The 14,953-nt window shown below is 56.5% G+C and overlaps 1 protein-coding gene across 1 annotated transcript in view; it reads left to right on the top strand.

Annotated features, from left to right (window-relative positions):
• The window catches only part of MAN1C1 (mannosidase alpha class 1C member 1), a 128,307-nt gene extending 120,153 nt beyond the window's left edge, over window positions 1–8,154 (top strand). The window contains exons 9-12 of the mRNA XM_037032966.1: window positions 2,983–3,202; window positions 5,600–5,772; window positions 7,025–7,140; window positions 8,028–8,154. Coding sequence (XP_036888861.1) covers window positions 2,983–3,202; window positions 5,600–5,772; window positions 7,025–7,140; window positions 8,028–8,154 — 636 coding nt within the window. The remainder of the gene's footprint in view (window positions 1–2,982; window positions 3,203–5,599; window positions 5,773–7,024; window positions 7,141–8,027) is intronic.
• Window positions 8,155–14,953: the final 6,799 nt, after the last annotated feature.

Genomic DNA, 14,953 nt, shown 5'->3' with positions numbered 1-14,953 from the left:
AGACAGGCCGACTGGACAACCCCTGGGGGTCTGGGGAGAAAGGACAGAAGGACAGGAAGCTTCTGTCCCTCTGGCCTCCTCCAGGCAGGTACCCTTAGTGCCTTGTCTTATTTAGCCCCCCTCTTACAGATGATGAACTGAGGCTCAGAAAGGCCCAAGATCACACACAAGTGGCAGAGCCAGGGCGCAAGGGCGGTTGACGGCACCTGCCTCTCCTCACCAGCTGCCAGGTCACAGAGGGGCCTGGCTTGCCCCGAGTCCCCCTCGGGATGGTGTGGATGGGGTAGGGCCCGTCCACGGGGCAGAGGAAGTCGAGTCTCTGAACAGCCTCACGACCAGCCTGGAAATTGGTCTCATTTTACAGACGAAGAAAGGGAGTCTTCAGAGCAATGAAATCAGTTGCCCAAAGTCACCTAAGTCTCAAATGCAGGGCTGGGTTCAAACACGGGCCTCTGCCTCTCAGCTCTTCGCTATGTCTCTTGTCATGATTTAAGCCTTTTGCCAGCCCACAGCCATCCTTTGCTGTCTTGTGTTTTGCTCAGAGCTTAGAAGCCTTGGTTTTTAGGGGTAATTTTATTATTTTTTCATCTTTGCATCTGTTATCTCAGTTGTCTCTTCAAAGAGAGACTATTCCATCATTTCCTCTTTACCAGAATTATTTAGCTTGAAGTTAACCCCAAGCCTAATAGAAATAACCAATGGGAGAGTCTCAAAGACAAAGATTTTCAGCTACAACGGGAGACTTCCGGGGATTCCCCCACACACACACGCCCCTGTCTGTGTTCTCTCCCAAGTGTTGACAACGGGTAACTGCACCTGGTTTCTGCACCCCAGACTCGGCCTGCACCTGCATGCTCAGTGATGCAAAGCAGCAGCCCAGACCCAGCTCTGCCCAGGCGCAGGGCCCAGCCCAGAGCAGACCCAGCCCAGCAGCGGTCAGCGCTCCACACCTCTCCTATGTGAGCAGGTGCCCTGGCGTGACCAGCAGCAGCACTTCCCCCTCTGCTGCTCAGGGAGGGCCCTGCAGCCAGCCCGCAGTGCAGGCCTTACAGGAGGAAAAGAAAACACTCAAGGAGCACGTTTGTTTGAGCACCTTGCATGGGTGGGGCCCTGGCTGGAGATTCCTGGTGGAAGCTCCTGCCATGCGCAGCACGCAGAGTGCTGGGAGAGAGCCGTGTCCCGCAGAAGCACACACAAAGGCGCACACACAGCCTGGGGAGAGCACTGCATAGAGGGACGCAGCGGAGTAGAACCACAGGCAGCAGTGGTGTAGATCAGGCTGTCCTCTCCAAGGCGGCATCCTGGAGGAGGCCGGAGTCTGAGCAGGAGTTGCCAGAGTGGGCGCAGGGTGTGGGCAAAGCCCTGAGGCAGGCACCTTCATGAGTTTATGAATGTCACCGTCACCATGGCAGAGGCCTTCTCTGACCTGACTGCAAAGTAGGATCCCCTCCCCAAGTTTTGTCCTGTCCCCTCAATTTGTGTCATTCAAAATACTGATCGCAGTTATGACACTCGTGTGTATTTGATGTCATTGAGAAGCCTCCGTGCTCTCTAAGGCAGGGTCCAGGCCCATCTTCAGGGACTGAGTGCCCTGCCCCCAGCTCAGGGCCAGCACGGAGGAGGCACTCCCAGAAAGTTCAGTGCGGGGAGGGGTACATGCATGAAGAGCCCAGTGTGGCGGGGACAGGGACAGAGGAGGGAGGCACAGAGGGCAAACTGGGGAGGGACTGGAGTCGCCAACATCTGTTGAGAACTCTCTCTGTGCTAAGAAAGAGGCTGATCTCCACAGACACATCTCATTTTTCCTTCCCGATGCTGTGAAGTGGTTCGTGCTCTTATCCCCATTATATACTTGAGGAGACTGAGGCACAGAGAGACCACAGAACCTGCCCCAAGTCACACAGCTTGAAGCTGGTGGAGACAGGGTTTGAGCCCGAGGAGTCTGTGCCTGAGCCACGTCCATGGCGTCAGGTTAAACCTCAGGCCCCAGATGGGGGGTCTCGGAGGCCCCGCTGGACCTCCATCTGGAGGCACTGGGAAACCGCGGAAAGGTGTTAAGCAGGCACAAGACACAGTCAGGTTCATTATTTACGGAGTGCACGGGCCCCTGGAGAACAGAGTGGAGGGGCAAGAATGCAGGCCGAAGCCCAGCCCACAGATCCTGCCCTGGACCCGGACCCACAGGGGCCCCATCGAGCCCCCCTGCAGCTGTGTGGGCAGCTGCCACCACCACCTCCGTTTCCAGGGCAACTGGACAACCAGCAGGGAGTAGGAGGCATGACTGCCTGACACCTGTCCCTCCAGCTTCCTGGCAGTCTTCACTAACAGCGGCACCTCCCACGGAGCTGGGGAGGGCTCTCAAAGCGCATCATCACCGAAATGAGCAGCCAGCGGGTAGTGTAGGAAGTGGCACTTGGGCGCCTGGGGGTCCTTGTCCGAATCCTGGTGTGGCTGGGTGACCGGGGTCCAGCCACTCGACCACTTTGTAGAGAGCACTGCAGCCCATGACCTGGCTTTCTGCGGTGTTAAGTGAGAAGGCGTGTGACAAGGGCCTGCAGAGAGCAGCTCTTCGTTTCCCAGCAGTCCCTTTGGGAATCTCGTCCCATGAAAACGCACATACACAAAAGCCGCGCGTACGATTTTAGGGGCATCCGTGGGCCAGTGGGGCTTCAGGTTATGATTCCTTGGTTATAACCAAGGATATAATGGAGGATGATGATTTTTAAAGATTTTTTGAAATTTTTCATACAAAGAAGATTTAAAGTGTGTAAGAGATTCACCCCGGGGCTCAGCTGGGTGATAGACATAACCTCTCACCAGTGCAGGCAGGGCCAAGGTCAGTGGACCTCCTCTGCCCGGGACGGAGGGCTCAGCAGAGCTGCTTTTGCTGCTGTGTCCAAAATATTCATTTTCTGTCCTCCCCTCTCCCTTCTCTGTACCTCCCACACCCCTCTCCCTGCCCAACCCCCACCTTGCTCCCAGGCAATAGAGACCCACCTGCTGAATGTTTCCCCCGGGGGACTGACCTACTTTGCTGAGTGGCGTGGGGGGATTCTGGACCACAAGATGGGGCACCTGGCCTGCTTCTCCGGGGGCATGATTGCCCTCGGTGCTGAGGACGCCGAGGAGGAAAAGAGGGCCCGCTACCGAGAGCTCGCAGCCCAGATCACTAAGACGTGCCATGAGTCGTATGACCGCTCAGGTAACCCTGTTGGGCGGGGGGGGGGTGGCGGGGACAGCAGGAAAGACTGAGGCCAGACCCCAGGGAGAACCGGGAAGTGCAGCAGAGTGGCAATGAGTGAAGGGAACGCGTGCTTTCAGGGCAGCCCCACTTTCTGCAGCCACGCAGAATCCAAACGAAGGCCGAGCTCCCTGTGTGGTGAGACTGAGCCCCGAACTGAAGGGGAAGCGAGGCTGACTGCCAGGCCCTTCGTGTGGGGCCCCCTGTCCAGCACTCCAGACACATGGCCACCAACCCCTACCACCCGGATGACGCGGCCGAGGCCCCCGTGTGGGGCACAGAGGGAGGAGAGGGTCCTCCGGCCCCTGCAGCAGAAACATGGGCTTCCTGGAACTAGTGAATGTTTTCTCCCTGACCCCTACCCCCACACACCTCTGCTCTTCCTCCTCAGAACTCCTCCATTTTTCCTCTTTGGTCCAAGACAGCCAGGAAGCTTGAGAGCTTCTTGACCATCCACTCAGCACTCACGCAGAATTGTCAGATTTAAGGGTCAGAAGTCACAGGAGTTGGGTTCCTGTTAGGGAACTGTCCCTTATTATTATACATGGGGAAACCGAGTCAGCCCAGAGCCGCGGTCTCACCGCTCTGAGTGGCCAGGACCCAGGTCTTCTGACGCTCAGCTCCGCCTGGTGTGCTGCCCCTGAACAGCGGCCTCAGAACCTGCCCCCCAACCCCAGGGGGTGCCCACCACTCAAGTTTAATCCCAGTCTTGGTTGGAGGAGAGGGCCCAAGATTCGCAGTAAAACTCCTGGTTCAAGTGCTGCTCTGCGGCTCGCCAGCGAGTCAGCCTCCGTCTTTGCATCAGTTCACCGAGAACAATGACACGGGCCTCCAGGTCGGGAACCGGGTCCCACAGAAAGCACGTTGCAGGTGCCTTCGGCCAGCAGCATGGGGCGTTTGTTACTGGTCCACTGAGCTGACCACTGCAGTTGAATCCCATCCTCTGGAGCTGTTCAGAAAGCCAGCAATTCACAATGAGTCCCTCAAACCGGTCTTCAATTCCCTTCAAAGAGCTCTCTCTGCTGGCGCCATAAACAAATAGGAAATCTCAGGAATAATAAAAAGCTTGCTATTTGTCTGGAACAATCAGCCCAGACCATAAAAGACAGCCCGCTTAATAGAGCGTATGGTTCCAGCCAGCCCGGCTTGGCCACGGGCAGCCGCAGCAGTCACGCTTGCCCTCACCCTGTTAGCAGCTTGGCGGGACGGCCGTTTTTTTCCGGCTGTTTCCTGATGGCAGGACGGGCGGCCCCATTTGAAAGTCTGGGAGGGGCCCTGGTCTGGCTAATTCCTCTTCCAGGAAACCCTCCACAGCAGAGTAGGACGCCCTGCAAAGCCCATGTCTTGAGGAAAAGCAACCCAGGGCCTCTCAGGGACTGAACCCTAACAGGAGGAGGAAGGGCTCACACTAGGACCAGAACAGGGCCTCAGTCCACCTGGATGGGATGTGCAGGCGGAGCCCGCAGAAGGGAAAGAGAGAGGGCACCACCTAGGGAAAGGGTGGCCGGCAGACCTCGGGCCATGTCCCAGCTCAGCGCCGACCCCTGGGTGTTCCCCTGGGCGAATCACTTAGCCTCTGTGATCGCAGTTTCCACACATGTGGGAGAGGAGTAATAACATCCCCTCACCAAAAGAAAAACCAAAAAGACACATTTCCTTAAGGACTGAAATGACGGACACAAAATTCCCAGTGCAGCCTTTGAAATCACAAATGGTGGCTGCGGCGGTGGTTACGTAACCGTGGTCATCCGAAAAGCAGGAGTGGCAGCCAGTTGTCCAAAAACAAACAAAACAGCGGCAGCAAAACCCAGGCCTCCCCAGCCTTCTCCACGAGCCAGCTCCCACCACCTGAGTACGTGCCTTGGGCAGGTCTCCCCTCATCTCCAGTCCGCCGTCTCCCAGGCGGGCAGCTCCGGAGGGCTGCTTCTGGGAGGAGCTGAAGGCCTTTGCTCAGGCCGGAGGAGAAACCCCACTGCATAGCAGCGCGGGAAAGGGTCTGGTAAGTCCTGCAGGCGTGTGCTTTGTCTGATCCACTGTGTTTAAACCCACTGCGTTTTACCCTGGGGCCCTGTCTTGGACCTTGCAGAGCTCATGTCTCAAAGTACACAGTTAGGGAAGTTCATTTGGATTCCCAGATTCTAAAACTGCAAAATTTCTGAGGCCTCAAGAGTCACTTTGGCCAGCCCGAGCCAGGAGGGAAGCTGGATATCTGGCAGGCTGAGCCCCACCGGGCAATCCAGGCAGGACCCACCCTGCAGCAACATCGCCGGCCATCGCCCCCAGATCTGTCCGGGGCACCTGGACCCTGAAAAGTAGGTGGGTGGTCTGACCCAGGCCCTGTGTTTGTTCATTCTACAGATACCAAACTGGGGCCCGAGGCCTTCTGGTTTAACTCTGGCAGGGAGGCGGTGGCCACGCAGCTGAGCGAGAGCTACTACATCCTGAGGCCCGAGGTGGTGGAGAGCTACATGTACTTGTGGCGGCAGACCCACGACCCCATCTACAGAGAGTGGGGCTGGGAAGTGGTGATGGTGAGTGGCCAGGCTGAGGGGGGCAGGGGGGTGGGGAGGTAGAGGCCCCTGAGAAGCAGAAGCCCCTGCTTCACAGTCAAAGCTCAGGCACCGAGAAGAGAGTCAAGCCAGGTGGACACCTGGCTGAAGTTCAGAGTGCAAAGGGTTACAGTTGTGGTTGCAGAGCCAGGAGCCCCCAGCTGGGGTGGGGGGTGGGGGGGGTGGCTTGCAGAATCAAGCCAGGAACTTGAGAAGAGGGTTCTCAGATATGTCGTCTTGGGGACCTGGCACTGGTGCCAGTGAACATAGAGGGGCAAAGGCAGGGCAGCAGCCAAAGGGAGCCCAGAGCGTGTGTGGTCACCGCGTCCAACCCTTAAGCCCGGGCCAAAGCTTTAGGTTCCTCCCCTCAAACAGGAACAGCTGCCAGGCCAGCAGCTCACCTCCCACCTCTCCCCAGAGCCAGCCCAGCCCCGTGCAACCTCCACCGGCTCTGGGCTCTGCCCCGCACACCCCTCACCCCACCGGTCCCCAGCTACCTGCTGGGAAACCTCATGCCCACTTTGGGGTAGGTGCCAAAAGCAGGTGTGGGAACTCCAGTAAGTTCCTCGATGTGTGCTGAGCCTCCCTGTCCTTCCCCCCACCCTCCCCAGTGTCCTGCTCTCAGAGGCCTGTGCTGTCCTGGGCAGAGCCACGCCCAGAGCGTCACACTCAGGCCGGGCACCGGGGCCGCTCAGGTTCACTGTTACTGTTCGATGGGCAGAGTCTCCTGCTTCCCTGAAGCCTGGTTCTTGGCCACTGAAGGCCAAGTGTTTTGTGCTCCTGGGCCCCATCTGCAAACCCTCAGTGGGTTAAAAAAATGCATTTCTGTACAAAACGCAGACATCCGATGGCTCACCCACTCTGGCCCAGGGCCACGTCTCCACAGGGAATCCTGGGGTACAACAGTCTCAATCCCAGCCCACAGACATCACCAGCACCTCCTCTGTCCCCTCCTGGGCAAGTCTGTCCTGGTCTATTCCCCGAGGCAAACAGGAGATTCCTCTAAGCTCCCACCAGGTGGAGAGCCTGGGGCACAGCCCACTGGGACTAAGCTCTCGGCAGCAGCCGGGCACTGAACCTCCAGAAGGCTTTGGCCTTCTGCTTCTGCAGACGCCAGGGGCCCCCAGTCAAGGGGTCAGGGGCCTGCCTGTCAGAGAGCTCTGGCCCACTGTGCAGGCATGAGTCTTGGGGGGCCCCGCCCCTCCCCACGCAAGGCTGCCTTCCTTTTGTCCAGGCCTTGGAGAGACACTGTCGGACAGAAGCCGGCTTCTCGGGGATCCAGGACGTGTACAGCGGCGTTCCGAGCCACGACAACAAGCAGCAGACCTTCTTTCTAGCGGAGACGCTAAAGTGAGTCGGGGCTGGTCAGCGTTCTATCCGTGAGCAACGCGGCTTTTCTTGGGGGGAAGGGGTCAGCAGTTCGTCCCTTCACCAGAGTCGGGTCTGCTGTCACAGGAAGGGGGCCCAGGAGGGGTGGGGTGCTTCGGGTCCAGGGTGTGACTCCTGCAGGGGCGAGCCTGGGACCAGGCTGGTCTCTCACCTCGGGGAGTGAGATTGGGGTGGGCTCCACCCACCGAAGGGGCAGCTGTGGTAAGTCCAGTTCTGTGACCTGTCTCTCCAGTTCTCCGAAGCTGTGCCTTCGTCTGTAAAATGAGAATTACGGTGATGGTGTCACTCCCGGCTTTCCCTCGCTTCCTCCCTGTCCCCAGAGCGATCCCCTCTAGGGGGAACTGGAATGGCCCATCCCTTCTAGTAAAAGCCCACGTGGCGTGGGGAGTGGAGGTCCTGGAGTCACCACCTCCTGTCCGTTTCAGTGCCCCAGTGTCTACTTTACAGAGCCCCGGGGGCACAAGAGGGAGCAGCCAGGAGTGTGGACGGTGCGGGGCTCAGGCCGCCCTGCAGAGAAAGCAGGATCCAGGCTGCAAGGTGCCCTGGCAGGACTCGCACGCAGGCCCGGCGGGGACCGTGCCTGCGAGAAGCTGGGGGGGTGGGGGCTGGGGCAGAGCGGGACTAAGCCAGGCCTGTCTGCCCCGGAGCTCGGTGGTCTTCTTGGCGTCCACAGCATCTTCCCTGGGTCCAGCCTTCCAAGGAGATCTGGGGGCTCGGACTCCCCTGCACCCTCGGCCACAGGCCTGTCGCTGAGGCCCCTGAGAGTCCTCCCCAGGGCCCCTTGCTCTGCAGAGCACTGACAGGCTGCACCTTGCTCCCCCCCACCCCCCGCCCATCCGGGGGCACAGGTATCTCTATCTTCTGTTCTCTGAAGATGACACGCTCTCCCTGGAAGACTGGGTGTTCAACACTGAGGCTCATCCACTGCCCGTGAACCACTCGGACAGCGCCGCCAGGGTCGGGGACCCGCTCTGANTGAGGCCCCTGAGAGTCCTCCCCAGGGCCCCTTGCTCCGAAGAGCACTGACAGGCTGCGCCTTGCTCCCCCCCCCCACCCATCCGGGGGCACAGGTATCTCTATCTTCTGTTCTCTGAAGATGACACGCTCTCCCTGGAAGACTGGGTGTTCAACACTGAGGCTCATCCACTGCCCGTGAACCACTCGGACAGCGCCGCCAGGGTCGGGGACCCGCTCTGACCCCATCTCCCGGCTGCCCCCTCGGCCGCCGCAGGGACACCTTGCCTTTCCAGGTTTGGGGACTGTTCTCAGAGGGATTGGGAACACAGGCCCCATTCCAGGCAGCTGTGCTGGACAAGCAGCTTCTTCTCCTCTGTGAGGAGACAGGACTCGGGACGAGGCGAGTCACGTCAGGCCCAGACCTTCCGTCTGTGGAGAATTTCTGTGAAACCCGCCCGGCCGCCATTCCAGGGCCAAAGGACTGGAGGTTTGCACATCGATCCCATGTATTTGGTTCACCTGATTTTGTTTTGAGGGTGTTTTTGGTTTTGCTTGGTTTTGCCTTTCTCTATAGCTGTGTTGTATCACAAATTATAAATAGTTTTGAAAATCATGCTTTCAGAAACAATCACCCTGATAAACTAATCCTTCCTGTGTTTGTACATACACAAAAGCCTTGACCTTATTTTCTATATTTTAAATGCCTCTTTCCCATCAGTCACTGTACATTCAACTACGTGTCACTTACCTTATAATTTGAGGGGGGTCCCCTTTGATTTGGGCCTGAGTGTTACGAATCACTAGTGCTGTTTTCATTATTGTAATGGGAAGATCTGTAAACCTACAATAAAAGAACTTATTGAATAGGAAATATGATTGGGCTTGTTGCACCCCAGTGACTACTGGGAAGATCCATGTGATGTTAGCATCATAACAATCAGCCAAGGTGCAGTTTAGTAAATGACTCCAACGTCTTTTACCTCCCCTTCAGTGGTGCCCAAGATATTCAGGAACAGGGAGGCCGGTCCTTTTAAAAGAGTAGGATACTTATACTTAGGCCAAGGCTTGGAAGAGGCCCAGAGGGAGGCAGCAACTGACATGAGGTCACACAGCCAATAAAGGTGGAGGTGAGCCCAGCCTCTGTGACTTGCTGACCGCCTGGTTCTGTGTCCCTCTGTTCCGTCACCCAGCAGACACCCAGTGGGTGCCTACAGGGGTCAGACACTGGGTGGACACCAGAGACACTGTGAGCAAGACAGCTGTAGGCTCTGCCCTCAGGGAGCAGACAAGTCAAGGAGGGAGAAACTGACGGTAAAGTAAACCAACAGGGCAGGAGCATGCCTGCGAGGTCCAGGAGATGCTACACAGAAGACCAAGGGGGCTGACGTGCTGATGGCCAGGACCCAGCTCAGGGGTCAAGGACAGCCTCTCCCACCAGATAACCTTCAAGCTGAGACCTGGGAGATAGGAATGAGCAGCCGGACAAGCACCCCACAAATCCACACTCCCCTGTGACCACCCCCTGCTCCCTCTGAGGCCACCTGTGAGGCTGCCAGCACCCAGGTCCCAGTGCTGAGGTGAGGTGGGGTGAGGACAGCGGGGAGCCCTTCCCACGCCCAGCCACGTCGTTCTGGCAGTTACAAACTTGAGTAGCCCCTGGGGTGCTGGGCCCCGGGCCAGGTGACCTCCCCTCTCTGGCCACTTTTCCCACGAGGCTCCTGTCAGAGTAAATGGGACAGCGCTGGTGCCCGGGGTGTGGAAAGCACTTCCTCCTCGTTCTCAGGACCAAGAACTTGGGTGTCTCCAGTGTGTCTCCTAAGCAGCGGTCAGAGGTCAGCGGTCAGCGCTGTCGGGAGCGGCCCCGCGTTTGGTGAATAAGTCGATGCCTGAGGCCAGCACCTGGCTCTCACTTTACTCCTGCCAGTACGGCTCTGGGACTCACCTGTGCCCACTAGAAAAGACAAAAACTCTTCACACAAACTCTGCAGAAAGGTTAAGAAATAAAGATAAACGAAGAAAAATTCACTGTCCAACCCTCCAGGATGAATACTGGGATATTTCCTTCTAGACCTTTCTCTGTGAAAACAAAGAATATGGTTTTTGCCAATACGGCAATGCACTGTGCCTCCTGGTTTATCGTAATCTGCTTCCACACTACACTCTGTTCTGACCATCTCTGCGCGTCAACAGATACGTGGCATTGATCTCACCGCCATTCCCGTGCGCAGGACCCCGCCACACGCTGCCTCGTACTTTGAGGGGCTGAGCCCCTGTCGCCCAGCATTCGGGTTTCTGTCAGTTTGGGTTCTTAGCTACAAATGTAAACCAGTTCTTTCTGACTGAAGCAAAAATAATAATAACAATTTAGTGAAATGCCTTGGGATGGCTCAAGAAATCTCAAGAGAGCCACCAACAGCGAAACCTCAACAAGGACTAGGAAGGAAGAGGATTTGGCCCGGAATCCAAGCAGCAAAGGCGAGGGCAGCGGCCCGGCCACCACCACCAGCACAGGTGAGCCCAAACTCCTGTTTCCCCTCAAGGACGTGAGCTTCCAGGTGGCCTTGCCAATGTCATGTGCCACCCCCACCCCCCATCCCCCGCCAAGGGAGGGCGGGGCATCAGGACTGGAGGGAAAAATAAGGTTTGCTACCAAAATGACAGACCTGCCTGCTGGCTGGGCAAACACAGCTGGACTGTCTACAGGTTTTCCAGCTTTATAAAGAGAGTTAGAGGAACACACCTGGCCATTCCTCTTTCTCCCTTCAACTCCACTGCGTCCACTCCTGGAGTGACTCCATGCTGCAAAGTCACTTCGACGTTCCCTGAAGCCCCAGGCTCCCCCCACTGGACCCACGTCACTGTCTTCTCTTCCCCGGCATCTTGTCTTCTGCTTGTTATCGCTGGGAGCAAGTTGTAAAAATGAATATTTTAAAATTCATCCTCCAAGAGGGCCCTTGCCAATGAAGAAATACCATCCTTTAGGCAACTTAACTCCATTCCAGGGATAAGAATACGTTAAGACCCAAGGCAGGCTGAGAGGAGAAAGGAATTTAAAGATGAGTCATCCCCAGTGAAGCACAATCCAGGGCCTGCAAGCAGGTCCTGAGCAGACCCCTCCTTCCCAGCAGGGGTCAGTGCGCTGGGAAGGGAACCACCTTTTGCACCTGTTTTCTTCGTAGAAGAGCTTAATGCTGGTTCCTTCCCAGGAAGCTTTGCCAGGCCAGTGGCACTGAGGCCTGCAGAGCATCCACCCCTGCAAAGAGGGGGACACGGTCCTTTTCCAGATGCCCCCCTTTAAATGACTATGTGTGTGTTCAGACTGGCTTCATGCACCACACTGTGTCGTTGGCAAGTTACAAAGTTCAAAAGCCAGATGCATTGGAAAGAGAAGCAAAAGTAGAAAATCTGATTTAAAGGTGGCATCCCCAAGATCCAAAGTGTGATCCTCAGTTCTGTTGCCTTCGTTTTGGGAGGTGGCCCTTTGGGGTCTGAGGAGGTGCTGGAGATGGGAAGTGCCCCCTCGCCCCACCTCCTTACCCCCAGCTCACCTCCGGGGGTCTGTCCTTGAAAATGCACTGGTCATGTGACATGAGGTGCTCAGCCCCCACTGCCTAACACTTAGTCACACACTACTGCGGGGAGGGGCGCTGATGCTTTTCTTTTTTTTTTTTGCGTATCTAAAAATATCTGTTTGGTTTCCTATATTTGGACACTATTTTGATCCCACGCAGCCTGTCTCTAAAATCAGAGCTTCACAAACTTGTGCACCTGAACCACCTGGTGATCTTGTTAAAATGTAGATTCACATTCAGTGGGTCTAGTGTGAAGCCTATGATTCTGCATTTCTAACAGCTCGCAGGGGATGCTGATGCTACAGGTCATCGTTTTTTTAAAGATGTAATTTGTTCATTTCTAGAGAGAGGGGAAGGGAGGGGGAGGTTGCCTCTTGCACGCCCTCAACCCAGGACCTGGCCCACAACCCAGGCATGTGCCCTGACTGGGAATTGAACCAGTGACCTTGGTTCGCAGGCTGGCGCTCAACCTGCTGAGCCACACCAGCCAGGGCCATCTGTGCTTTCCAATGGGGTAGCTACATGTGGGTGTGGAGCACTTACAGTGTGGCAAGTGTAACTGAGGAAGAAAATACTTGATTTTGTTTCATTTTAATTAAATATAAATAGCCATGTGTGGTTCCTGGTTGCTGTGTTGGACGGTGCAGTCTTAGAACTTAGAAAGCCGGTCCCCTGGCTCCCTGACCTCTGCCAACGGCATCATTACAAAAGTAATCTTAACCCAACACATGTTGTTTGGGGACTCAAGGATTCCCTTGAACGTACCTGGTTATTTTTGTACTCATCCCAGCCTCTGACTGTATTCTGCAAAAGCCTCTGTCTTTTATTTTGTTTGGGTTTCCCCTCATTCACTGTTTACCTACAGGTCGCTGTTCATTGGGTCAGGCTGGAGATGAGAAAGGCAGAGTGGCAGGACAGGAGAGGACAGTGCAGGTTGAAGCCAAGTAGACCTGGGTTCACTGCCCTTTCCATGGGCTGTGTGACCTCGGGCAAGGCCCTTAACCTCTCTGAGCCTCCGCATCCCCAGCTGGGAAAGGGAGGGCGATTTCAAGGGTTCACTGAGCTCCCAGCATAGAAACTCAATACACATAGTGATGGTTGTTATTATGTGAGTGTCCTTTGTAAACTATAAAGCCATGTGTGTTAGGCAAAACACTGCTGTCAAATGCTTGTTTCAAAAAACAAAATTGCTCCAAAACTTGAAGGAAACCGTGTCAACCAGGCCCAGGAGACAGGCCGAACTCTCAGAGCAATACATCTGAACACATTATGCCTTTCGCATTGAACAAGCATCTTGCCATTAGCCCTGAATCTGCAAATTCGGGGAGTTAGGCTTGCAGGGGCCAGCCTGGCCCTGGGGGATGCTCAGGCAGGCGTGGAGGATCGAAGGAAGATGCTGAAGAGCTTGCCCAGGAGTCTGGCAGAGAGGGCTCTGTGCTTTGGGATGTGTGAGATTCGATTCATATTTCATCTTCATGGAGTCCACAGTGCAGAGAATCCTCAGGCAAATATTCACAGAGGAGGAAATCCAGGCCCAGACAGGCCTGCTCAGGTCTAGCAGCTGTTTTTGGCCTCTGGGCAGCCCTACGAAAGCCCAGAGCTGAGCTCTCCCCAGAGCTGAGTCCCAGGGTTGACCCTTTTCCCAGTGGCTCCCTGACCGGCGTCATCCTGTAGACCCGCCCCTCCCCCACATCCCGCTGAGCTCCGAGAGCCTCGCCCTCCCCTCTCCCAGCAGCCCATCTCTCCAGCCCTGGGCCCAGAGACCTGTGGGGTGTCTGTATCTTTAACAAAAGGCAAGTGTAATAAATAAAAGAAATTTGGTGGAGAAAACTTCTCTCATTTATTTTCCAGGGTCTGTGGCTCATCAGTCTTCCCCTCCTAACCTGCTTTGTGCTCTGTTAGCTTTGCTTCCTTCCTGATAGAATGGATTAGCTTCTCTAATGGCATCTGCCGTATGCTGGGTGTCCCCAAACATTAATGGTAATGAGCTGGAAGTGGCACAGTTGGAAGCCTTTGAAGACAACACCAGATGTCAGGCCCTCAGCGGGTGCCTCTGAGGATGCTGGGCCAGTGCACTGGGCAAGGGCCGGGTCTAGGACCCACAACTTCGAGTCCCTGGGTGTCACTCGTCCAAAAGGCATTGGGGTGCCCACCATGCCCCAGGTCCTGTCCCGGAGCTGGGGGGACAGGGCTCCACCTGCATGGTGCTGTCATGGCTGGTCACCCATGAAGGACACAAGTGGTGGCAGAGACAAACCCCTGTCCCCACACAGCCGGCTGGCTCATCCCCTGGAAGGCTCGCCTGGCAGGAGATTCGGATTCAGATCATCCTCGGGGCCAGAACTCAGGCTCCTTAATTTTAAAACGAGGCAAACGGCCCTCACGTCACTGGGTGACTAGAGAACAAAATGAGGTCGTGTCAAGCACCCAACACCTAGTCCAGCGCACAGTGGGTGCTCGGGACCCCTGAAATCCCGCTGCCACCCCAAACCTGACCGGTACAGGAGCACCGGGGGACGACAGTGACATCCAAGGATGGCACCGCTGCTTCCCTGGCCTCAGGGCTCTTGTCCAGAGGCTTCGATAGTTGCTGCGCTCTCCCGGGAAAGCGCAGGCCGCGCACCCCCACCCCCACCCCGGTTCCTGGGGACCTCGATATAACAACGGAAGAGAGTTCCAGTGAATCCAGGGTCCTGGGGACTTGACAGACAGAAGAACGTGTCCTCCATTCCCGAGACTCTTCTCCAAGCATGCCAAGCGTTCTCCAGAAAATCACACCTGTGGTGATGCCGGGCCCAGCAGAGCAGAGGGCGCCGGTGACTCACAGCCCAGCCCCGCCAGGCAAGGTTCTCCCTGCTCCGCACAACCCACAGAGGGCTTCTTCGCTCCTCCTCGCTCCTCCTCGCAGGTGAGGAAAGCTTGGCCCTGGCAGGTGGGGGTTCCCCTGCACCGCCTGCCCGAGCACGCCTCGAACAGGTGCTCTCCATCCCTGATACACCTGCAGAGGTGGCCTTCCAGGTGGGCCATGAAGGGAATAAACGTTGAACTTCGCAATTCTTTTTCTAACTAGCTGAAGACATTTTAGAAGCCAGTGGATACGGGTGGGCAGTGGGGACCCGTCTCCTGCAGTCGGACGGGCAGCGCCAGCAGAGATGAACGCGAGGCCGACGGCCCATGCCCGACCCACTCCCCAGGAAGCCCGGGGGTCCTCCCCACCCTCCGCCCCAGTCCTTTCCTCCTCTGGG

Source organism: Sturnira hondurensis, unplaced genomic scaffold, assembly GCF_014824575.4.
Source record: "Sturnira hondurensis isolate 20B ecotype Veracruz unplaced genomic scaffold, ASM1482457v3 Scaffold0021555, whole genome shotgun sequence".
In the NCBI taxonomy this organism is placed as follows: Eukaryota; Metazoa; Chordata; class Mammalia; order Chiroptera; family Phyllostomidae; genus Sturnira; species Sturnira hondurensis.
Note: the sequence above shows the minus strand (reverse complement) of the source record. Positions and strands in the feature narration are given on the sequence as shown.